The sequence below is a fragment of the Lycium ferocissimum genome, chromosome 3, assembly GCF_029784015.1.
Source record: "Lycium ferocissimum isolate CSIRO_LF1 chromosome 3, AGI_CSIRO_Lferr_CH_V1, whole genome shotgun sequence".
NCBI classification, from domain to species: Eukaryota; Viridiplantae; Streptophyta; class Magnoliopsida; order Solanales; family Solanaceae; genus Lycium; species Lycium ferocissimum.
In genome coordinates this window covers 69436401-69462333 of record NC_081344.1, presented here as the reverse complement: position 1 = coordinate 69462333, position 25933 = coordinate 69436401, and the positions used below count along the sequence as shown (strand labels likewise).

The 25933-nt window shown below is 35.0% G+C and overlaps 2 protein-coding genes across 3 annotated transcripts; one reads left to right on the top strand and one right to left on the bottom strand.

Moving 5' to 3' along the window:
* The first annotated feature begins 2517 nt into the window (after positions 1-2517).
* On the top strand, positions 2518-5979 carry LOC132051222 (myricetin 3-O-methyltransferase 3-like). The gene is made up of 4 exons (XM_059442473.1): positions 2518-3213; positions 3946-4256; positions 4618-4682; positions 5479-5979. The coding sequence occupies exons 1-4, from the start codon at positions 2795-2797 to the stop codon at positions 5779-5781; spliced, it is 1098 nt and encodes a 365-aa protein (XP_059298456.1). The 5' UTR covers positions 2518-2794; the 3' UTR covers positions 5782-5979.
* Positions 5980-6552: 573 nt separating this feature from the next.
* On the bottom strand, positions 6553-20065 carry LOC132051223 (probable serine/threonine-protein kinase PBL25). 2 transcript variants are annotated; one of them, XM_059442474.1, is made up of 6 exons: positions 19729-20065; positions 18308-18480; positions 17366-17555; positions 9114-9505; positions 6997-7481; positions 6553-6924 (listed from the first exon to the last, which is right to left on the bottom strand). In XM_059442474.1, exons 1-5 carry the CDS (start codon positions 19928-19930, stop codon positions 7116-7118), a joined length of 1323 nt encoding a protein of 440 aa, XP_059298457.1. In that variant the 5' UTR covers positions 19931-20065; the 3' UTR covers positions 6553-6924; positions 6997-7115. The 2 variants fall into 2 exon arrangements, with proteins under 2 accessions (XP_059298457.1, XP_059298459.1); XM_059442476.1 differs by having other exon boundaries at positions 6553-6934; positions 7008-7481.
* Positions 20066-25933: the final 5868 nt, after the last annotated feature.

Genomic DNA, 25933 nt, shown 5'->3' with positions numbered 1-25933 from the left:
AAATAACCCGCCCTAATTATTCGGTACGATTATAAATTTATATTGAAACCTTCGATTTCATTAAAAAGTACCTAAAAATCGATTCGATACGATATGATACGGTTCAATTGGTTTTTGAAAAACCATTGACACCCCTAACTACTCCAAAATCAGTTATACGAGCACTTCGCCCTGAAATTGGTAACATTTAGTATAGTAACATTGTGATTATCATTATGGTATTTTACCGTTGGTGTGTTGATAAATTAGCGAATCGATATGGATATGAGTAGTCGAAAAAGAGTTTAAAAATAATAATAATCGACCCTCTCATATTTAGTACGAACTAAAAACGAGTTGGGTGACGAATAACATGAATATCCATATTTTTGAAACCCATTTGTTAACCGTAGCCTATCCATTTCTAGAGAAGGTTATATGGATTGATTCATATTTGATTCGATTTTAATAAATTCCTTATCACAACTATTTAAAATTGGACGAGTTAGACGGATACATGAAAATTTTATTCATTGTACAAACACTAGCTGCCACAATATATGCACATCACAATAACAAAAGAGATTAAAGGACTCCAAATTGAGCATGATGAAATGAAAGTTCGTATAAATATATTATGTCGTCCTTACTTAAGAATCAGAGAAGTTGTTGTCAAGTCACCCAAATTGGGGACCATGAATTATTGAGTTTTTTTTACATTAATGTCACCTCACAAAGGCCATAGACTAGTATTTTCTGTAATTAATTAATTAACGTATCATTGGCTTTGGTTCGAACTCTCTGAGCTACTTCAAGACTTTCGAGTCACCCAATTTTATCTTATTTTGTTTTAACCTAAAAAGTGCCTCGATAACAATTAAATTCTCAATTAACATTTATATAATTTCTATTATCTTTTCTTGTTCTGATGTGAGATTTATTTAAGACGAGTTTCATAGTGAATTCCCTTTCGAGTTCAACAACTTAGCTTATTTAAAAAGTACATGCTAACTTAATTCGTACAAGTTTAAACAATTCATTACTAAAGAAATCAAACAAAATATACGGAAGGCGATTTTTGCTTACTATTTTACTCTTATATTGCCCAACAAGTATATATTATTGTAAATTTATTGTCATGTTAAGTTCTTTCGAGATATAATATGTAGAATTCTAGAAAGTGGACCAAAATCTAAGCTTAAAAAAATTATTTTTGGTAAAATAAAAATAATTGAGAAAAAGAAACTGTTTCTCGATAAACATTTGTCAAGTTATTTATTATTATACGTTTAAATTAATCTTATCATAAAATAATTCATATTTATTAAAATTAGTCTTTTTTAATCAGTTCAGAACTAGACACAAATTAACGTAATTAGAAGAAGGAACAAATAATCTTGCGATAATCAACGCCTTTTTAGTGTAAATAATTTTAGGGACTATATCCAATCATTTTTAAGATAGCAGCATTTTAATTACGGAATGCATTAATTATTATTATCAACTTTATACTCAAATACGTAACCACTTATTCATAAAAACAGTTTATCACCTCAAATCCAAAATATAAATGGCTGAAAGATACCACAATCAGATTCTTAGCATGTTTCACAGAAATCTCTTTGTCTGTTTGTTTCTTTAATTTAAAATCATTTTCAGCTAGTCATCTATTGGTTCATGCATGCTCCTACTCGTCATATATTTACAACTAGACGTTAATTATTAGTTAAATGTTAATTACAAGTAACTTTTTACAGTAAAACGTGGATTTTAATGGGGGAAATTTCAATAATGTACAATCTAGCATACAAAATTACATTTGTGTAGCCATATTTTTAAATTACACCCCGCATAGCCACTTTTTTCACAATATAAAACATTATACAATAATATACAACTTTATACATCTGGAGGCAATGTATTAACCTTGTATAAAAGTGTATAATAATGTATAGAGTGTATAATAATAATGTATAAAATGTGTTTATATCCAAGAATATTCAATTGTATACAACAATTTACAATATTTTTTCAATTGTAGTGAGGGTACAAATATACAACAGGCTTTTGAAGTGAGGGGTACAAATTGGGCCATTTAGGATGATTTTACAAACATGGGCTATTTCGGGTAACTATTTTTTCTAAATAGTCATAGAGGGTTATTTTCCCTTTTGATAACTTGCAGAACACAGTAAGCAACATGTTCCACACAATATGTAAAATTATACTGATAGTGCAACAATTTCTTACACTGTACTGTAGTATATATATTCTAAGAATTTAACTTTAATACAATAATAATGTAAAAGAATTATTTATAATTTCATGTAACCTGCAAGATAACTACCGATGATTTGTTCATAAGGTTGTGGGATTCAGTTAACTTGGAAACTAAGGCATATTATATGCTACAACAACTTAATAAAGCACTGCTATAGTACAGAAATCTTTTTACATCGGTACCCACATACGTGACCTATAACCACGAGGTCTCAATTTCAAATCCCAGCGGAGACAAAAAAAAATATAAATGATTTCTTCCTATCTGCTTAACCTTAGGACAAATTTACCTTATACTTGTGCTGGTAGAAAATAGACGGTGCCTCATAATAAAATAGTCGAGGTGCGCGCAAGATAGCTTAATTGAATAATACATCATTAAAAAAAAAAAATTTTACACAACCGTTATATAAGTCACATCATTAAATTAAATCCTATTTAATTTGCTACTACTATAAAAAGAAAAAGTCTTCTAGCTTTCCCCTCAACAACACATTCAACTCTATCATCCATTATCAGTGCCAAAAACCTGAAAATGGACATACCATCAAAAGATCAAAGCAAGAATATTATGTCGAAAGAAGAAGAAGAAGATATCCTAAATGTTATGCAATTGCCAATTGGTTTAGCCCTTAACATGGTCTTGAAAGTCACTATGGAACTTGGTATTTTTGATCTTTTGTCACCAAATGCACAATTATCCTCTTCTCAAATTGCCTCCAAAATTCCAACAAAGAACCCTCAAGCCGTACTTATGATTGAAAAGATTTTGAGTTTTCTTGCTAGCCAATCTTTGTTGAGATTTACTCTTTGCAAAGAGGATGAAAATGGACTTAAAAAAAGTCCGTTGTATAGTTTGACACCTTTGAGTAGAAAACTTGTCTCTAATGAAGATGGTGTGTCACTTGCTCCCACATTTCTCTTATTGAACGACCAAGCCATGGTTAATTCTTGGTATTAACTCGAATTCTCTTCTAATATATTTTAATGAATTTAATTTATATATACTGATAAAGTAAAGAATTTTTATATAATCAATGTATTTTAACATGTTGAAGCAAAATAACATGTATTATTCTTTAGCGGAATTAAACTAAATATACACTGGCACTCTGACAGTTTAAAGATTTAATTTTTACACTATTGATCTGATTTTACATGTGATAGCGGGTCATTTAGCTAGCATTTTTACCGAATTACCAATTAATGGTTGTCATAAAAAATTACTTGTAATTACCTAATGGTGACCTAACAGTATAAATATTTTTTATACCAGCACTACGGAAGAAATTTAAAATCTTTTCTAGATTATTAATCCTACATTTGATAAATGAATCTCTTTTCTAGTTTATTAATCCCACTTTTTATGGATGATGTGTAATTTTCCTTCAGTGACATGATAAATGGAGTTCTTTCACATTATTAGTGTATAGAAATCAACCTATATTACAGTTAGACTTCTCTATAACGATCATCATTTTAATAACACTTACTGTAACAATCAAGTTTTCTTTGGATCTGACTTCCATATTATGTTATATCGTACGTTCTCTACAACAAACAACATCTCACTATAGCATTCAAAAACTACCCGGACAGATGACGCTGTTATATAGAGGTTTGATTCATGTATTTTCTTTATGATCTTGTTCAATAAAGCTAATGGAAAATCTTTCACTTCGTAAGGTTTCACTTGAAGGATGCAATTCTTGAAGGAGAAATACCATTCAATAAAGCCCATGGAATGGGTGTATTTGAATATCATGGAAAAGATAGTAGATATGCAGATATTACTAACAGATCTACACAAAACATAAACAAGACAACCATAAGTACCATTCTTGAGTCCTACAATGGATTTAAGGATGTAAAACAATTGGTAGATGTTGGAGGTGCTCTTGGTTTAACAATGGCTTCTATCGTTTCCAAGTACCCTCATATTAGGGGAGTTAATTTTGACTTGCCCCATGTCATCAAGGACGCTCCTGCTTATCCAGGTAGAATTCAAGTTATAGATGCCGACTGTATTAGTTTTTTTATTTTTTTTATATATATTATCAATGTTTTTTGTTTCCTACTTAGTGAATGCTACTTGTATTGGGGTCCTGACTATTTCGAATTCACGTGGCGTAAGGTTCATTTAAAGGGAAAGCACTCCCCAACAAATTTTTTCTATACATAAGATTCGAACCCTAAACGTTTGGCTAAGGATGGAGATCTTATTCATCCACCATAACCCTTATTGATAATTTGATATATATTATCAATGTTATTACTTGTGATTGCAGGTTAGTTACCATATTCATTCGATTATCAATAGGTACTTATAATAGAGATGTTATTTTTCCTTCTTGTTAGGGGTTGAACATGTTTCAGGAGATATGTTTCAAAGTGTCCCACAAGGAGATGTGATCTTCATGAAAGTTAGTACTTCCTTCTTTTCAATTCAGATGATACTCTTTTATTTTTAGTCTGTCCCTGAAGAACAATATTTTATTTTTGTATATGTAAATAATTTAAAGCTAAACTTCATGTTTTACCCTTAACGAGATGATTTATAATCATGCCAACATCTATAATTTATTTTACACCACAAATTTCAAAATTCTTTTTCTTTTCTTAAACTTTGTGCCGGTAAAAATAACATCACATAAATTAGAATGAAGAGAGTATCTATTTATGCTGTGTTTTGTTAATGAATTGAAAATGAGTGTTAAAATATATACAACTAGCAGTGCAAAACTATTTTTGCACTATCAAATTATTTAAAGATACAACTAAATATAATTTGTTCATGATAAGTGAAACTAATAACCCAATTAGGATAAGATATGTAAACCTCCTAAAACATGTTATATGACATATACCAAAAGTGTGAAATAATTTATACCATGAGTGTGTATAAGTTAAAATCCTTCCAGGTTACTATATCCAGTTTGATATGATTGAGTTATTTATTACTGTAGGTCAACTTATTCTGATAGTTTAAAAAATCTTTACATTATCGTGTACATAACATAAACTCATCGGAAAACACTACTAAAAAAAGTAGGAATTAATGACGGATAAAAATTTATGTAGCTAAACAAACAAATACGTCGCTAATCCTATTTAGCGATAAATCATTAAAAAAAGATTGTCACCTACAAGCTATTTAGCGATAATGTTTACAGCTGATTCTTCTGGATCACTCTATTGACACATTTAATTATAATGCAGCATGTGCTCCATGATTGGGATGATGATGATTGTGTAAAGATACTAAAGAATTGTTGGAAATCTATACCTAATTCTGGTAAGGTGGTGCTAGTTGAACATATAAAGCCAGAGTATCCAGAAACTGATGATCTTATTTCCAAGAATGCATTTTTCCTTGATGTGCTTATGATGATAGTTACTCCTGGAGGGAAAGAAAGAACAAAGGAAGAATTTGAAACCTTAGCCAAAAAAGCTGGATTTTCTGGTTTCAAAATCGTAAATTCTGCATTTTTAATTTGGATTATGGAATTGTACCAGCAGTAACTTTCTTATTCACTCTTGGTAAGGGCGCTTTACCCTTCAGTGTTGTCCTTGATCATGGTGAAAAATGTAAATAAATATAGGATAAAACAACGTGAGAATAAATGTCTGAAATCTTGGATTACTACTTGGTGGATTAATACTGCGCAATTCAAGTTTTTCGTTTGAAATATCTAAGGCTTCAACATCCTGGTACTTGAAGATGACAAGTATCCTGTTCGGCAACAATACAACAAGTTTTTTTATTCATGATTTTACATATGTGTTCCATCTAATGGCTGGGCAACTATCTAATGTCTCAAAACAACAATATGTCAAAAAGAAAAAAGAAAAAAAAAATAGTTTGCTACTCTAAACTCTTGTTATGCGTGTAGAGTCTAGAGAAAAGTCGAACTAAGCTAAATCTATATGTACAGTTTACCTTACATTTCTGTAGGAAGTTATTATGTGAATTAAATGGTAGCTCTTTTTTGTGCAAAAGTAGTACACAAATTAGTTGTTTGAGCTCTTTACTAGATGACTTTATATGGTTAACAATATGTCCATTTTCCTTAACATACAGAATAGTTGAGTAATTTAATTTTAATTGTGGTTCCACTCATCAAGAAATCAACAGTTCCTATCCTTGATTTTCGCTCCTTCACCAACTCATGATCATAAGAGAATCCAGAATCTAAAGTCAGCAAGTTTTAAATTAACGTGATCTTATATGTTATTTTTTTAAAATTCAACGTATATCGATTGACAGTATAAGAAAAAGGATTAGTCAAAAGATATCTACAGTAATAACTCTTCATAGAAGTCAGATTCGCAATCTTGAAAATAATGCAAGTCACATGCTACAATAGGAAAAGGTGACCTAATAGTATAAAAGTTCTTTACACCATCGATGGATATCAGTTTTTTTTTTTCCACCATCGATGGATATTAGTTAACCTCGTAATTAAATACTTTTCTTTTTTGCATATGTATACATGGTTTGAACCTATAGCGGTGGTTCAACAGGACCTATAGAACTTGCCGTAGATCCGACTCTGCTCATGATCAGGGGCGGAGTTAGTGCTTCCGTAACGGGTTCGGCCGAATCTACTAGCTTGAGTCCAGACCCTATACTTATATATTAAAATACATTGAATATGCATATACCTTTAAAGAACTAGAATACATTGAATATGCATATACCTTTAAAGAACTAGAATACATTGAATATGCATATACCTTTAAAGAACTAGAATCCCGACCCATAAACTTCAGATCCTGGCTCTGCCTCCACAGTCATGATATCTCTGGAGGACTTGAGTCCTGATAAGTCTAATATAACTGAAGAATTAATTATGCTAGTGATCTTGCATTGTGTTTCTTGAATTTTCTCCCCATTCTATGGCCTCGGCAACTGCTTTCTGCCTTTCTACTTCATTTATTTCTTCTTCTTCTTGATCATGACTATTTTCATCATGCAATTGTAATTTTATATTATTTATCGGTGACTTACCAATTAATCCCAAGTTACTGTTGGGTTCTTCACCAAGGTAACTAAGTGCAGTGACAACATCACTAATTAGTGGACGAACGGCTGGATCATCTTGTAAGCACATTGCAGCAACAGCAACTGCTTGATTGAAACTTTTCTTTGGGAAGTCATCATCTAGAATTGGATCAGCTAGTTCTATGTATCTACTCGTATCTTTTAATACGGGTTCAGCCTGAAATAAATATAACAACAAAAGATTGAGTTTCTGTTATATGCATTGACGAAGTAAAAATAAAACTATTAACATCGTATGACGCTTTTTTCGAAAAAATTGCAGACATAGTACACAACAAGGGTGGGCTTAAACTTTTGGTGCCGCTTAACAAAATCTTTAAACCAATAACCTTTGGTGCTCATTAGATATAAGTATAATAACAAAAAGTTAAAGACCACATTTCTATGCACCGACGTATGTTAATATGATTGGGTCTCTTATAAGATAATTACAGATAAATTTTTATAATAAAAACTAATCACTAACTATCAATATATTTATAAAATTAGCCCCATAAAAGAATCTCTTTCCTAAGTTCCAAACTTGAAACATTTTAGATATGGGTAGAAGCATGAGTTATGTGAGAAAAAAAAAAATTGCTCCACTAAATGAAATATTTTAATTTTACTTTTCGTTATATTTTCTAGTCATTCATACTCTTGTCATTGCCAAATTATTTCGTATATTCCCTTAATCAAAATTAAAGACCAGCAATTTGAGGGACAAAAATTAAAGACCGCCCCAAAAGAAGGGCAACCCGCACAAAAAAATGATCTTAAATCATAGTTAAAAACTAGATGAGTAAATCTGGACCTTTTGCTCAAGGTATCTTGGCATGCAGCTCGAACCCACTCAATCCATGCTGGAACTTCGTTATGGACCAGGCAAATATGAGATGATTTGCTAACCAAGAGGTTTAATGATCACAAAATATAACTAAGGGCAATTAAAGATATTTTGTATAGTAAGGATGTAAATTTGGACCTTATCTCTTTAAGTGATACACTCTAACGAATGCAATTTTTCTTTTGTACTCTCAGTATAATTTAACTAATTATAGAAAATTATTAGTCTATTTTTTCATATTACTATACCAAATGTGCTATGAAAAGTTGCATGTTATATCAGAAGACAATTTAATTTGATATTATGAAATATCTATACACTGTTCGCACAGAACTTAAACTCCACTCATTAGCACGTCCTGAATGATTTGACATAGCAAGATTGCGAGCAAATTGTGCAAGATCGGAAGCAAGTTGTCAAGTGTCGCACGTGTGCTTTGTTTAAGACTAAGGACGTGACATTGGGATGTCAACTGGGTGTGTGTGTGGGGGGGGGGGGGTATGACCAGTCCAAAAGTTACTTGGGTTAAAATGGACTAAGAAACGAGTCATAATCCAACCTAGCCCAATTCTTACTATGTGTTAATGTCCTTGTTTGTTTTTTAATAATTTGTTTAGGTACCTAATAAAATATATTTTCCGCTATTATGGCTATATATGACACGTCTCAATAGAAAAAAAAAGTCTTGTCCAAATATATTTTGACAAGGTTTTTCGGGGATCAATTTGGACTACATATCACCCAGATTTTAGATGGGCTATAGTGAGCGGCTCAAAATGAGTTGAGGCCTGAGCTAATAAATAGGCGAAATGGGTTGGGTGAGCCATGTTTTCATGGGCTAATTTTGCCGCATAGGTATTGAATCTTGTTATGATTTAATGGTGCATGTTATTGATAAAACATATAAAGTACAAAATGAAAAAAAAAAAAAAAAAAAGGAAATAAAATTAATGTTTCACTTACCCACGTAACTAAATTCTGTTCATGTCCATCCCTTGTAATATCAACTGCTCTCTTCCCAGTAATTAGCTCCAATAAAACAACACCAAAGCTATAAACATCAGATTTCACAGTTAATTGGCCACTCCTTTGGTACTCTGGAGCACAATAACCATATGTTCCCATAACTCTAGAAGAAACATGTGTGTTATCACCAATTGGTCCAAGTTTTGCTAATCCAAAATCTGATAATTTTGCATTGTACTCTTTATCCAACAATATATTTGAGGACTTCAAGTCTTTGTACATGACGGGTGGATTGGCTTTGTCATGTAAATTTTCTAGTCCTTTGGCTGCATCTAATGCTATTTTCATCCTGGTGAACCAATCTAGTGGAGGTTTGCATGGTTGAAGATCTGAAGAAAATATGTATTGCAAATGATTAGCAAAGAGCTGATATACACATTCAAGATATCGGGAAAATGGAATATTATTAATTCAGTAGACAATGACGTAAAATATAGAAAAATAAATATATGATAAGTCAAGGGATTTCAACATCTACTATAGATATATAAAAAATAATGTTGACCTTATTATTTTCCAGTGAAGTCTGGTTTAACAAGAAAAACAGTTAGAGATTTATTTTTCTAGGGTTTGAAGTGAGCCATATCCAATCCCGAGAACTCTTTGTATGAGCCCGGTTCGGAGTAGTTTGGATCGTGATACAGTTTTTGACAAATAACAAGGAATAAATTAAGATTCAGATAGCTAGAAGATAGAGAGAAAATATTTGTTTCCGCATAAATTGCTAAGAGAGAGAAAATGAATCGTGTTACAAAGGGTGAGAGCTAAGATATATGCAATGAGAATAAAATCCATTCCTTCCTCACTAAGCTGCCATATATACATCAAGATAAGACTTTTCAATCCCTAATCATCAGGATGATGTGACATGACTGTAGGCCCACGTGCGTCTCTGCCGCAACGCGCTGATCGAGGCTTGCGGACACGACCCGAGATGGTGGGAGTGGAGGCTAGCTGTATAAATGTCCCGGCCTCTTCTGAGTTCCCGGTCATGAGGACCAGCCTAGGAGCATGTTTTCCCAATACAGGTAGTCCCCCACTTTCAGGCTCCTCAATGACTATGAGGTCGGGAAGTAGAAGAGTTTGCCTTTTTTTAAATTTTAAGCGGGAATTTCGTTAAACGTCATCACGTTCCCTATGATTAGACGTGTTGTCAGGGAAGCCTTTAATGCGCCTGTTCATTCATTCGGCAGCACCGTTTCTAAGGCTTCAATTGACTTTTACAGGGGCAGGCATGCCGCTTAGCGAATCGAGGCCAATGATAATTCCTCCCTCTATTTATGTTGTCCTTTAATCTTGTTGGGATCCTTAGTGATCCTGAAAAAATATTTTCATTCCCAAATCTCTTCTTATTCTTCTGAACTTCTCTTCCTTATTTCTTTTTAGCCTCCTTTGTACCAACTAAAAGAAAACCATGTCATCTTTTTCGTCTCTTTCTCATGATCGAGCCCTTGTTGAAGAGCCGTTGAACAACGCTTTTGGCGCACTTTTCGATCGGGGGATTGACTCCTCGCCTGCTGATACCCAAGAGCTTGATTTAGGGTCTACTACTGCGATTATTGTCTCTTATCTTCTTAACTTTTCGAACGACTTTTGCCCTAGCCAGCAACTGAGATCTGTCTTAGGGATACGTTCCTCAATATCTAAGACTTCCATCCGCTAGGTACGCCTTGATTTCCAATGAGGTCCTGAGGTGAGAATCTTCCTAGCTCCGAAGAATGCCAGTATTGCTCACCATGCCCAGGCATGTCGATGATTTATACCTACCCTTTCACTATTGGCTTCACTTTGCGAATCCACAAAGTGATGGAGGTGTTTTGCAGCCGTTATCACATGTGCGTCACCCAGGTTGCTCCCCAAATATGGAAGATAGTGCAATTTATCCAGTCTCTGGCTGACTAGGCCGAACTTTCCTTCATGTTGAATTATTTGTTTCATCCTACCGTACTCCTCTGCTTTGTTTCGGGGGAGGGGGGTGGGATGATACATTTGGCCTCTCGAGGCTTGATCACTAACGTCGAGGACGACCATAATCGGGGTTGGTACAATGGGTTCGTGATGATGCCCACAGATCTTCTACATCGTGTGTTGCTGAGCTTTTTTTTGAACAATGAAAACCTGCCCGTATATACTCCTGCCTCAGCTTATTCTTTTCCTTCCCCCTTTTCTCGGCTCCACTTTTTTTTTCTTTTTTTCTTTTTTATATATACATCTTGCCTTGACAAGAACCGTATCTCACCCTGTTTTCATTTTTTCTTAGCGGTTTCCGTTGAACAAGATTTCATGCCTGACCTCTTCGGTTGGGTGATGGTCCTCCTACGTGCATCCCCGGTGGTTGAGAGGACTTAGAGGAATATTTCTGCCGATCGCTGGAAAGGCAAGAACCATGGCCAAGAAGGTTTTATCTTATCGGGAGATAGCTTTCCAACAATTGATTGCTGCTTATCAGGAGCTCTAGGAGAGGGTGGCTCGGGACAAAGCAGAAGGGGTTGTCGCCTAAGGCTGGGTGTAGGCTTTGGAGGTTTCTTGAGCTCAAGTCCGGGCTCGCCTCAACCGGTTATGACTTCGCCGAGCTGCTGACAAGAATGCACCAATATCACCAAAGATTTTGCTGTCTTGAAGGCCCGAGCAGACACTTTTTAGGAGGTTCTTGAAGGCCATATTAAATATATTTCCTTATCCATGACAGACGCCGAGGTGGACGTAGCTGCCACTGAAATAGCTCTGCCTCAGATGCTTCAGATGACTCTTTAGGTGGTGAGGATGTACCTCCCGCTGCTTAATTTGTGATAATCCTTTTTGTGGGCCCGTGTGCCCTTTTGTGGGATGCTAACTGCCTACATGCTGCTTTTGCATTTTTCTTGTTTTGGAATATTCGGGTTGGTGCCCTTTGGATGTTTGGTGTTGGAGCCACTAAGCTCCTTTATATTTTTTATTTTTGTTTCTGAAATGAATGATGCTTACATGGTTACCATCCATTCCATGTTTTACTTTTACGCTGTGACATGCATTTTACTTGCAACAATCGTAATTACTAGTAATCTTGCTGGCTTTTATTTTTAACACTTAACCGTCAAGGCGTGACCGCTATGCCCGTCTACCGAAACTATATTCATATCTGGGTGTTGGTGTTTAAGTTAAGAATCAATGCTCAGCGAACGCGTTTTTTACTTTAGTGTTTTTTATTTGAGGTTATCATTCTCTAACTCAATCTGGGCATGTAACTTCTGAAAACACTTTTTGCGATAAAAAATTAATCGTCTGGTTCGCAATAAAAGGGGCTCCATTGATTTGGTGCTGATGGGGAAGACGTCTCAACCCCATTTAATAGCACAAAGGTTTGAGATACCTGCACGCTCAGAGGCTCTAGCGTGTGTTCGAAGTGGTGTTAAGAGGGGCGTGGCCTCCGGGTTTGGTGATGCCCCGAACGCTTCAAGATCATGGAATGCCTTATTTAGGAGAAGTTTGGGAGATAAGTGTAAATTCTTATTCCATCCTTGAGCTTGGAAGAAATGGTCATCTTATTCGTACATGAGCTTTTCACAAAATCTTAATGAGAGCATAAAGAAAGATGGGTGAGACGCATTTGCCACCCGCCATTAGTCCTAGTCCTTTCACTTTCAGGGAAGATTTGTTCCTTTATGATCTTGCTAATTTACTAGCATTCTGTGACTTTTCGAAAACTCCGGCGTCGGCTAAATTACCGTGTGCTTTTGAGTAGTTGCCTCATCAAAAACATGACGGTAAAACCCGATCAAGATAAAACTGTAGTTAAGGAAGTGCAATGTGGAGTTCTGAGTCGTGTGTAATGGATAGACTTTAGAGTTCAACCTACTCCAGCTGCTTCAGCCTGTGGGCTCAAGTCATCCAGGGCATTTGTCTTTGTCTACACCTCTTCGGGGAATCTGGGTGGCTTTTTTTCGTGGGACACAAACAACAACACCGCAATCCTGATTAAGCATTTGTGCATGCCGAGAATCTGGTTGATGACCAACTTTGAGTCACCTTTTGGTTCCATGCTTTCAGTTTCGGGCCTTTAAGCCGGTTTCATCCCCGCATTTATGGCCTCATAGCCGGCCTTGTCATTAGTTAATAGATAAATATTTGGAAACTCGCCTAGTCATGGCCTTTGACGGGGTAACTAGGGTGAGCCAGACCCCGTTCTTTTCGTGCCAACGGGTTCATCAGTATGCATGACCTGTTCCTCGAGAGCGGCATCGGATTCCGGATCGCTTCTTTATGGGCACGGGGCATCGTGTTCGGACTGTAGTTAGCGATAAAGTCCACTAGGGCTTGCGGCTTGATAGCAGTTAGGGGTCGACGAGCGATATTATATGTGTATATCTCAATCGACCAATTTGCTGATTCACCCAAAAGCTTAGATTTATGCAACATGTTCCTTAAAGGGGTAGTTAGTACCACTCAGACCGGATGACATTGGAAGTGTGGCCTTAGCTATCGGGCCGTGACTTTAGCCAGGGCCAACTTTTCAGCTTGGCCCCAGATAGGGCCTTTTTGTTATAATAAGTAGGGGATTGCGTACCTTTCTTCTTGCGGACAAGCCCAACACTCACCATGGTTTCTTTCGAGTGTTATCAAGAATGTTCGGTATTTGATCGATAGCCCGAACGTGATCCGGGTTGACCTCGATGCCTCTGTCAGACATGATGAATCTCAAGAATTTTTCTGAGCTTACTCTAAAGACGTATTCTTCTGGATCCAGCTTCAGGTTGTAAGCATGGAGAATATCGAATGTTTCCTACAAATGTCTTATATGTTCCTCTGTTCCTAGGGACTTAACAATTATGTCATCTAAGTAAATTTCAATACTCTAGCCCATTTGATGTTGAAACATCTAATGAGTCAAATGATAAAAGGCGACCTTTTGCATTCTTCAAGCCAAAAGGCATGACGCGATAATAGTAGGCCCCTCGTTTCGCGGCAAATGAAGTTTTTTCTTGGTCCACGGGGTCCAATCGAATTTGATCAAACCTTGAGAACACGTCCAGAAAGCCGAGCAGTTCGTGCCCGGCCACGGTATCGACCACCTAATCTAAGAGAGGCATAGGGTACAAACTCCTCAAGCATGATTTATTCGAATCTTTTAAATCTAAATACATTCGAAAGACCTCAGGCTTCTTAGGGAGCACTATGACATTAGCCAACCAATCTGGGTATTTTACCTCCCTGATCGCTCCACGCTCTATGAGTTGGGCTACCTCCTCTTTGGAATTAACTGGGTTCTATAGACATCGGGCGCCTTTTCTACTTAATCGGCTGGTAGTCAGGACTTACGCTCAGCTTATGGGTGATATATTCCGGAGGGACACTGCGCAATATTTGAACCCGACCAATTGAAGCTATTTATGCTGTGTTAAGAACTTAAGTAGTTTCCCCCAGAACTCTGGCTCTAGGCCTGAGCCCAGGTATACCTGATCCTTTGGGAGATCTGGACGACATGCAGTAAGTTCGAGGTCTCCAAATGCGGCATTCCCCATGTCTACCGCTTTTGTTGCCTTTTACCTGTTCCACTCCTTCTTCCTGACCGGTCACAAGCCAGGCCCCGAGGTCAGTATTTGGTAATTGCTAGCAGTCGTCATCCTTTTAATTATTCTTGGTGATTCTCGAGGCTGCGCTTCCTTGACTAGGCTCTGGCCCCCTGTGAGGTGAGGTCTTTCATGACTCGGTGGAAAGTAGAGGAGACTGCTTTCATGCTATGTAGCAATTGTCTTCCTATCCTCAGATTGCATGACACATCTCCTTCCAAGACATTGAGCGAGACCTCTATCGAGCCCCCTTACACGCGCGCAACTAGCTTGATCTGAACCTATGTGGTTGCCTTTGACAAGATTAAACCAGTTAGGCCCTTAGTCATCGGAATCACTTGCTTCATTAGCCGTATTTCTTTGAGAACCTCAAAGCTGCTCCGTATTCACAGCGCTACCTGGATCGACAAGCGCGTGCCTAATGTTAAAATTAGAAGTTTGAAGGGATATTACCAAAGCGTTGGTGCAGGGTCCCTGACGCTATTTCCACCGGCTTTGCTAAACATGACAAGTTTTTTCAAATAGCCCCCTTACTTTTCGTGGAGTGTGCCCTACTCAGTGTCCTTCAGGATAATGCCATACTATTCTCTCCTAGAAGACCACTCTGATTGTGTCCGAGCGGGGGTCGACTTTCAGTGCGAACTCTCAGTCTCTTTCCCCTGGGTGTGTCCAGGCTGCTCATTTAGGAACTCTGTCATATGCCCCATTCGCATCAGATCTGCTACTTCATAGCGCAAGTGCCTATAGTCCATGGTCAAGTGTCTCGAAACGGTATGATACTCACACCATAGCTCCACGTTGAGCCTAATGGGATTAGACCGTGTTTCCATTGGGAACCTTGCTTCCTTCATTCGATGCATCGACATACTAACTTGTCGACCTCTGAGCTAAATTTATACGATGTTATGCTTGGTGGGCTCGATCTGTTCAACGGTTTCCTTAGCAGTGACATACTAGCTCCTCCGGGCTGGCCTTGGTTATGCCATAGTTCGCGTATTCTGGTCTTCCTCTGAATAAAGGCGGGGTCCATGCTGTATCCTTATGGGATCGTTCCATGTTTCCTCGCTTCTGCCTCTTTTTGAACGAGTAGGATTCTAGGTGTCTGACTCGCCGAATCACGAGGTTATTTTTCGATCCCAACGATTCTCGTCAGGTCTGTGCTTCGCTCAAGGTTACCCGAAAGGCGACCAGCTGGCGCTTCCCTAATCAAGGAATCTAGAAGCCTCCCCATGCATTCTGCCATTGCGCCATTCGACGCTAGGACCGCGACCAACGTTATTTTCGATGAAAGATTCTTTGCTGCGTATATCTCTTTCTCCATAGTGTGAGGGCGTCTTTTCCTCTTTTACGAAGTAGCGCCCTTTGTGGAGCACTTCCTTACTTTTCGTTAATCGGTTAGAATGATCTTCCCTGGTCAAGATCTCGTCGCGAGCTTCCATCAGGTTTGGCGCTACTTTTTTTCTTCCCTCCTGGTTATCCAGTCTCGGGCTGCTTTGCCCGAGTTTAGTCGGTTTACAGACTGTGTGCACCACAGATTTCTCATTTAGGCAGAAGTGTTGCTTTTGAATGCGTTGTCAATTGATTTAGGCATAATCGGGTGTGCTCTATTCCAAACAGCTCCAAATGTAATCGGGTTTCAAGGGTTTCTGCTATGAATCAGGATGACACCACATCTGTCTATCCCTACAGTTGGCGCCAAACTGTTTTCCAGTGAAATCGTGTTTAACCAAAAAACCAGTTGAAGATTTTTTTTTTTTAGTGTTTGAAGAAAAGTGAGCTGTATCCAATCCCGAGAACTCTTTGTATGAACCCGGTCTGAAGTACCTTGGATCGTGATACAGTTTTTGAAAAATAATAAGGAATAAATTAAGATTCAGATAGCTATAAGATAGAGAGAAAAATATTGTTTTTTCGTATAAATTGCTAAGAGAGAAAATGAATTGTGTTACAAAGGGTGAAAGCTAAGATATATGCAATGAGAATAAGATCCCTTCCTTCCTCACTGAGCTACCATATATACACCAAGATAAGACTTTTCAATCCCTAAACATCAGGATAATGTGACATGACTATATGGCCACGTGAGTTTCTACGCAACACGCTGATCGAGGCCTGCAGACATGACCCGAGTTGGCGGGAGTAGAGGCCAGCTGTATAGGTGTCCTTGCCTCATCTGAGCTCCCGGTCATGAGGACCATCTCGAGAGCATGCTTTGCCCAATACATTTATATATATAGAGCATAATTTTTCGACGAAAGGGGTTCTGAATCCTTTCCGGTACCCTAGCTCCGCCCATGTTAGTACATTACTTCCAAATTTCTTGAAAGATTGTGGAGGATAATGAATTAATTGATTCTTGGTTTTTTCACGCATTTTGAGAAAGTATTGTCTTCTCTCCATCTCCAACCGGCCAACCCTCTTGTTTATAACTTAACAAACACTACTAATAAGTAGGCAAACCACTTATGTTTCAAGAAAACATTTTTCGCGAAAAAATATTTGTCCTTTCATACCAAACACACCCTATTTTGTTTATATTTCTGAGTATCAATATTGGGTTTTTTTATATTTTAAATTTAACACATTTACATATTGCTTTAAATGAAAATAATGTAAGAAAGGAAAAAAAGATGAGATAAATACCAAGTAGATGATCCTCCAATGATCCCAATGGCATGTACTCATAAACCAAAAGTCTTTGTTCTCCATCAGCACAATACCCTATTAAATTTACTAGATTAGAATGGTGCAGAAGACTCAACATCAACACTTCTACTAGGAACTCTTTATTTCCTTGCAATCCATTACGATCAAGTTGCTTCACTGCTACAATCTGAAAAAAAAAAGAATAAAACAAATGGCTAGTACAATTTCAGGGTCAAATGGTTTATTTATTTATATGATACATTGAAAAAAATCACCCTATGGGGCTTCTAGCCGTACTCTAGTTGGCACACAAAGGCACAAGTTTGAAATGAAGTAATTGCATGGTTTGCCATTTCAATGGACCGGCCTTTAAATTTTTGTTCTTTCAATGGGCGGTCTTTAATTTTTGTCTTTCAAAATCGAACTTGCTCCCCAGCGTAGAACTTATGCCTCTAGCTCTAGACATAATTTGTGGATATTATGATGTGTAATTTATGCGCCTCTAGGAAAGAGTTTGATTTTGAAAGCCAAAAATTAAAGCTAAGCACAAAATAGGAACAAAAGTGCAAATAACCCTTCTCCTTATTGTTTGCGCCATATGGCCTTTTTCAAGGCAACTCTTTAATTTTAGTCCCTGTTATTTTGGTCGGCTAAATTCGGCCTTTCAATGTAATTAGATGATGAATATTTCTTTTCGAAGACAAATTTAGATCACTTAGCTAAGGGGGACATAACTTAAAGAGCAGTCTCAAAAAGGGTCATTTATGTAAACGATCCCTCCTCCAACTTAATTTTTATACCTAAGATTTAAAAATTTTGGTCAAGCTTTTGAAAGGTTAGAGTGCTTATCTTCTAGAAAAAAAAAAAAACTTATTTTACTGCAAAATTTTAGTTCGTAACGTGCACTTAATCCATATGGCATGGGTTGTTGCATCTTACCTGATCAGTTTTGTCAAGGCGACCCTTGTAAACACGTCCAAATCCACCTTCACCTATAAGACATTCTTGTCGAAAATTCTTCGTTGCTGTTGCAAGTTCTCTGAATGTGAAAGTTTGAGCTGCAATATTGTTGTTGCCATCTTCTTTGCTAGAAGCCTTTTGGTGTGTGGCTTCTGCAAACAAAAATGGGAAACTTGATCTACTAGGAAAATAAAAACATCAACCAAAATATGGAAGAATTAATCTAAGTAGCTACCCACCCAACCGCTTGAATTAAAAATTACAAACGAATATATAATTCATGTAAATATGTGTATAACTAGTGTATAATATATGTAAACTGGCCAGAAAAAACACCGTGAATCCAACCGGCTATTTATGTAATAATCTTCAAAATATTTGTCTTTACATAGCGTCGTCTAAAATATAATTGTTCAACAACATGCAATGAAAATTGGTGAATCACTTCGAATGGTATTTGTCAAAACTGATGTCCCTATACGTGTATATGATTTCGAATTCTTCAATAAGAGCATCTTGAACCAACGGTGGAGATAGGATGCAAGGGGTTCATCCGAGCTCTCTTTATATATAAAATCATATTTTATTCTATATATACAGAGTAATTGTTGAATTCCCTTGGTTTCTTCGTGTGTTTACTTCTATACAATTTTAATTCCGCTAGTAAGACCTGGTTTCACCACTGTTGACCTCTGTGGCTCTATCCAACCTTCGGACTATTTCCTTGTTGTTACTATAAAAAAAAAAAAAATGAGACTTAAGTCGAATTTGAGCTTTCCTATTTCAACCATAACCAAATTAACAACTATTTTGTTTAATACTTCAGGTATTTGTGTCGCGTATTATGATATTGAAGGTTTATGCACATATAGAATGCCAAGAATATAATGCTCTCCAGAAATAACATGTGCTTGGGAAACTGATGTTAGTTTTGGTCTTTTACTGATTTGCCTTAGATTATGCCAGGCTGATAGCTACCGTAAAAATAGTTAAAAATTATGATAGGTACTTTGAACATTAAATTTGTTCGATAATCACCTAGGCACGGGAATATAATGAATGTACCCAATCCTTCAGTTCAGATCGAATTGAGATATAATTGATTGATTGATTGATGTCTCCGTATAACACGATCGAGAAAATCACTGCTATTAATTCTATGTCTTATACTCCTTTATTTTATTTATTTGGTACCTATTGACTGAAGACGAGCATTTTTAAGAAAGAGTGAAGACTTTTGAAACTTGTGGTTCAAAATATATTTGTGTGGCTGTAAATCATTTCATAAAGTGAATTTTTTTTTCAAATTAGGAAAGAAGTCATTCATTTTGGCACGGACTAAAAAGAAAATAGGTTCACATAAATTAAAACAGAGGGAGTATATGAAAAAACATTCTTACCAAATCGAGAATGTGGATTTGATTGTGTTTGTGTTGGCGTTTGCCTTTGTGGCTTTGGCTTCGAGGACGATTGTTGCAATAGGGCCTCTTCTTGAGGACGAATCGCAGGCGATGGTTCTCTTCTCTTGTTAGTATTATTATTATGTGAACTTTTCGACGATGACTTCTTTTCATGTGATGAAAAACATGAAAAACAACTCATCTCTTTGATTAAAAAAGTATCAAACTATCAACAAGAAATTGAAAATGCCAAACCCTTCAATTGTTTTGAAAAAATATGAAAAAGGAAAGAGAGGGGTCTTTGAAAGTAATACTACGCAAAGAGCCAAAGAACCTAAAATTGTTGAATGGTGTATATAAAGAAAAGGTCATCTAGACAAAAAGAGTAACTTAGTTAGATTGGAAATGCCATAATTAGAGATGTTTATCTAGAGGCAGAGAGGAAATGAGGGGTGAGATTTGACAGGATGTTTGTAATAAAAGAAGTGAAAGAGAGAGACAGCATGGGAACCAATTTGAGATAATTGAATCGTCATTTTAGGATAATGGACGTGTAATCACACATTGTCTAACACTCTTGTCTTAAATAAACGGATTAAATTTATACAATATAAACTGATAATGGAAAGTCACCTTGGCATTTTAGTTGATATGACTTGTCTATTTGGCTTTACCTATCTATATTTATATATAATATAAAGCTAGGCATAGATAAGGTGATGTGACATCTTTTTTTTTCTTTTTTTTTATAGAGTGATGTGATATCTTTCTATGATCACCATTGATATTTACATTTTTCCTCAAATTTTTAACATTTTTCCTTCATTTCTTTACATAATAATAATCTACTAAATACCTCTACTCCATCATTATTTATTTAATGTGCAATGAACAGGGTAATGAAAAGTTGAATAGAGAAAAAACGTTACAAGAGCTACTAACTAAGATGAGGTAACTGTTGATTATTACTCTCTCCATCCCAAAAAGATTTTCTTACTTTCCTTATTAGTTTGTCTTAAAAAGATTGACACATTTCTATATTTAGCAACAATTTAACTTTATGAGATGATTTACAACCACATAAATATCTAAAGGCATTTTTTAAATACACATTTCAAAAGTCTTCCTTTATTTCTTAACCGTCATTAATTCAAACTACATAATTTTTTGAGGCGGAAGAGATATAATGAACAACGTGAGATGGAGGGAGTATTATAATGAAAAACGTGACTCAGTACTAGATGAAAGGAACGGTAAACATTTTTATAAACCTGAAGCCAGTTAGTGTCCATAAATATATCCTTGAATGAGATGTTAATGGAGAATTAATTCTTTGTCTCATCCTCATATTTCTTCTCTCCATACAAAGGCTTGATGTCTTCTCTTTGGACTCCACACATATCTTGCCTTTTGATCCATTAATTGTTTTTCTTATTTTGTTGGCGAATCAATGGCAGCAACTTCAGTACATAAGTTTGCTCAGTGCATTAGGTGCCATGCTTGGAGTCCTGACCTATCCAGTAACCTTCTTTTATATCAACTCAATTTTCCATATCTCTTTTATTCACCAGTTTAATTTATTAAGATTATTGCAATTCGAATTAATAATTATCGACTGGCAAAAGGAAAAAAGAAATTTATATTTTATGCAAAAATTGTGGTATGTTTCATCATCATTGGCGAACTTTTCTTAGACAACGCTAATTTCCACAAGTGCTGCATTATGATATACTCCATAAAAGTTGAATAGCACGTTCTCCTTGTGGTATTTTGCTGATAACCATTAGATCATTAGTTTTCCTTTTTTGAGATATCAGAACTTATATAGTTCATTATGTTTATATATGGACATTTTTATTTTATTAGTTGTAGACCAAATTTTGCATGAATCTTTTAGAAAGTGATCAGTTGAGGTATGTAATTCGGATATACTTAGTAACACAATTCATATTCACATATCTTAAAACATTTAAAACGATTGATGTACTGAAAATTAAGTACTATAAGGCATCTTCTTCTCTCTAGAAAAAGAAAGACAGAATTGAGGTAATATCCAATAGAAACCGTGAATGATGCAATGGAAATTTTAACGTTATTCTGGAATGAACTTTTATTTTTATTATTATTATTATTATTATTATTATTATTATTATTATTTTTTTTTTTTTTTTTTTTTTTTGCAGATGTCCATAATTATTGCAATTTAAGAAAATTGATTTAACAGTTGTCTTTTAAAATTAAAAATTGGCTATCTTTGAATCTAAGAGCGTGTAAGACCATGTTAATTTTTGTCTAATTTTTCTTATGAATTGTACTCCAGGTAGTGTTACATGGAGTTATATAAGTCCTTTTGTTTATCATTTAGGAGAAATATCAGGATAATGAATTATATTGATGTTGGCTAATTTTGTTCCCAGAGTTTCCATGTATAACAATTATGGTTTTCACTTTTGGATCTTTCTATCTTCTCTTCTCTAACCATTCAAACATTCATTAGTTTATCGTCTACTAATTCAAGAGAGAGAACAATATCAAGAAAAGGGAAAAGGTGATTTATTGGGATTTTTATCTATCAGACTGTGCTTTAGCTTGATTTAGGAAATCAAGTTTTCCACAGCCTTCGAACCTCGACATTCTGGTCACATGACAACAATTTTACCCGTTACGCCAAGGCTCCCCTTCACTCTTCGAAAACATTATTATACCAGGTAAAACGAATATTGTAAATTATAAATGCCTCACTGAAATATAATTATAATTACTATCATCACTACTTAAGAAACCTAACGGCTGTTTAATTATTTATTGCCTGTTTCATTATTAATCGCTATTATGATGTGTTTCTTTATTTTTTGGTGTTTAATATTTTAATAAATAAAGTCCAAGCTTTATAAGGTGGTTTTTCATATACTTATATCTTTATAATATACAATTTATCTTTCTATCATACAAGATCCTGCGATGAATAAAACGACTACAAATCATGCACATGACATTTCTTCAAGTAATTATCAAGGTAAATTATTTATACAAAATTTAAGACATTTATTACTTTGTTGCTCTTGAAGTTAACATAATACTTATCTTTTGTTATAGATACAACTAAAGAACCTAAAGTCCCGTAGATGTGATGTATGAACAATCTCACAGATGCGGATTGAAAATTTAAAGTAAATCAAATCTATTTTGAAATGGAAAATAGCTCAATTCATTCTTTATAAGAAATAATCAATTCTAACATATATTACTAGAGACTTTATTTTTGAAATTATCAAAATTGTCAGCAAATTATCATATATTGCATTTTTACTAAATAAAAGATTCAATTATTTATCTGAATAACCTCTATTACATTTTCAGTTTATCGGACCGTTCATGCAAAAATAAATGTAAGTGTTTATTTATATATTTAGCATTTTGTTTATCAAACACATGATTGAAGAGTATATATTTTGGTTAATTGCTACAGAATATATTGTCTCTCATTTGATTAATACTCATTAAATTTGTTGAGCTTGATTTCATTTTACCATTGGTATCAACTTTGATAATTAGAACAATTGAGAATGTTACAGTTGGAGAATAGGGAGGATATAACTATTGATCGAAGAGTAAAGATTGAGTTTGAAGTTAGATTTTTTCTTATTTTCCTTAACAACCGCGCAAAGCGCGGGTAAATTCCCTAGTTAATGAAATAACTCAATACAACCCACTCATCTAGTTTGCATACGATCGAGATAGTCCGCTGTATCGTTGGTGTATAGATAATGTATATGTTCTGTATAGTTATGTATAAACATCACATCGCTAATGCTCGCTGAAGGAAACAGGACAAAAAAGGCAAAGCCAACAAGCAGTGTGAAGCAAAAAAAGCTAGAACTAGGTGTCGCCTCTCAAATGCTTTTCTTTCTCATTCGATCCCTTCATCTGCCACCTCTTCAATGTGCACACACACATATATACAGAAAGTAAATGGAATAGACTTACAATAGATAAGATTCTCCATTATTTTTACATTATATTTAAAAAGAAAAAAAAAAGTAAAAAAAATAGTAGTATAAGGCAACTCTAAATTTATTCTATGGAGTTTATTAAGGACTAATTTGACTTTCCAAAAATAGGAAAGAATTTTACCAAGTTTTACAGTTCATTGCTTCTTCAATACTATTGAAGCAAATCACGAGCACCCACTATTAAAGCAATTTGAAGCATTCATCGGTATAGTTCTATATGGTAACTTTTTACTATTTTTTTTTTTCTATTTCGGATTTTAGATGTGTACAATAAAATTGATTTAATGTAAAAGCGATTTTCTTTTGTTGAGTATAATTTCTATTTTTTCTAAAAAAACACCTAGGATTGTTTGAGGAAAACGTGATTCCTTTATTAACTTATATAGAATTAATTGCAAGTGAATATAAGAATCTCCAGACTTGTACAACAGGAGATATATTAACACACTGAATTTGACAACAAAATTTACTTGAACTTCGACATTGATAGAAGGAGATCAAACTCTAGAGAAAGAGATATATATATATATGCGGATAGAGAGAGAGAGAGGGAGGAGGGAAATGGGTGCTTAGAAAATAAAAAAGAAGAGATAAGGAAAATTAGATGCTAACCGACCGACAACAACCGGTTAAAAACTATCTGAACGTGTAAAATAAGTACCCACTGTCAGTGAATACTAGTTAAACTCAAATGAGTATATTATCATGACAAACAATCATCGAGTCTCGTGACACGCACCCGACAACCCGAATGTCGAGCGAAACAACCTTAATCACAACTCAAGTATCGAATAGATAACAAATGAATCTGAAAACGAGAATCCGACATAATAAATCCAAGAAAGAAATTTGAAATAGATAATTGAAGTGAAATAGGTCTAGGCCCACACATTCGGTCAAAACTGTCCCCGATCTATTGGATTTGGTATAATAATGCTCTTTGTGAACCAATTTGATTAAAAAAAACTCCCTTCATTTACTTCAAATACCTTAAAACTAATGAACGATCCAAAATAAAACCATAAAGGGCTAAAACTACCCCTAATTTATTGAATTTGGATAAAATGTCCATCATTAACCGATATCAAATTAAATCACTCTCGGCTCGTTAAAATAAGCACTTTTAAAATAAAAAATATGCACATAAAGAATACAATCTAAATGGAGATCGTAATAGTTAGTGAGACAACTAATATAGAGATCATGCATATTGGTTATCAAGACCACAAAAATCTTACATATTTTACAATGTGATTTATTGTGCAATACTATTATTTTTATATCACATCTTTTTGGGGTGCGGTCATTTCACAATACGCTTAATGTGGAATATTATTGTGCATCGGGCTATCAATTTTTACTACTTGGTGAAAATGTGATACTCTCTCTTTACTAAATAAATGTCCACTTTTACTTGTCCAGTTTAAAAAATCAAGACATAATTCATCACTTAGTTCCTAATTTATCCTTATTATTAACTATAATCAATTTCCAAAATATTAAATATATTATATTCGAAGTGTGATATAGTAAATTTATCATTTCTTAATTAGTACAAGGAATTTGTCTAGTTAAATATGTTCAAGTAAAAATGGAAGGAGGGATTAGTAATTATCCATTCGTGGGCTCATGATATTCCTAGGGGCATCAACTTTCTTGGGATTTGTGTAATAAGAAGACAATGAGCAAAATCCAAAATAATTCAAATCAATTTTTCAGTCAAATAAAAGGTCCTCCTCTTCTGCTATTCACCTCTAGACTCCAGCTCACCCCTCCTTTTTCCAGTGAAAAATAGAAGGTATTGAAAATTCAATTTATCGGTCCTCTATGCTAATGATAGAAAAGGAAGAATTAAGAATTACTTATAACAAGAGACCTAAAAGAAGAGTCTTCCGGAGATATAGACACTACAACAATTAATTTTAGGTTTGAAGAGGATCTTTTTTTTTTTTGATGAACTGTTTGAAGATGATCTATATACATGTAAAAATTGAAATAATCACATATATAAGAAAATCAAATCAATTTTGATTTTTCTCTTAAAAGTAAATAATGAAAACTCATTCATTTAAAAAAAAAAAATTAGTATTCACTACTCAATTCATCATTGCCACTGCTCAAGGCATAAAAAAAATTGGTACATATATACAAAAACTTTTTTTTATCAATGTGCATGAAATAGTAGTAAAACT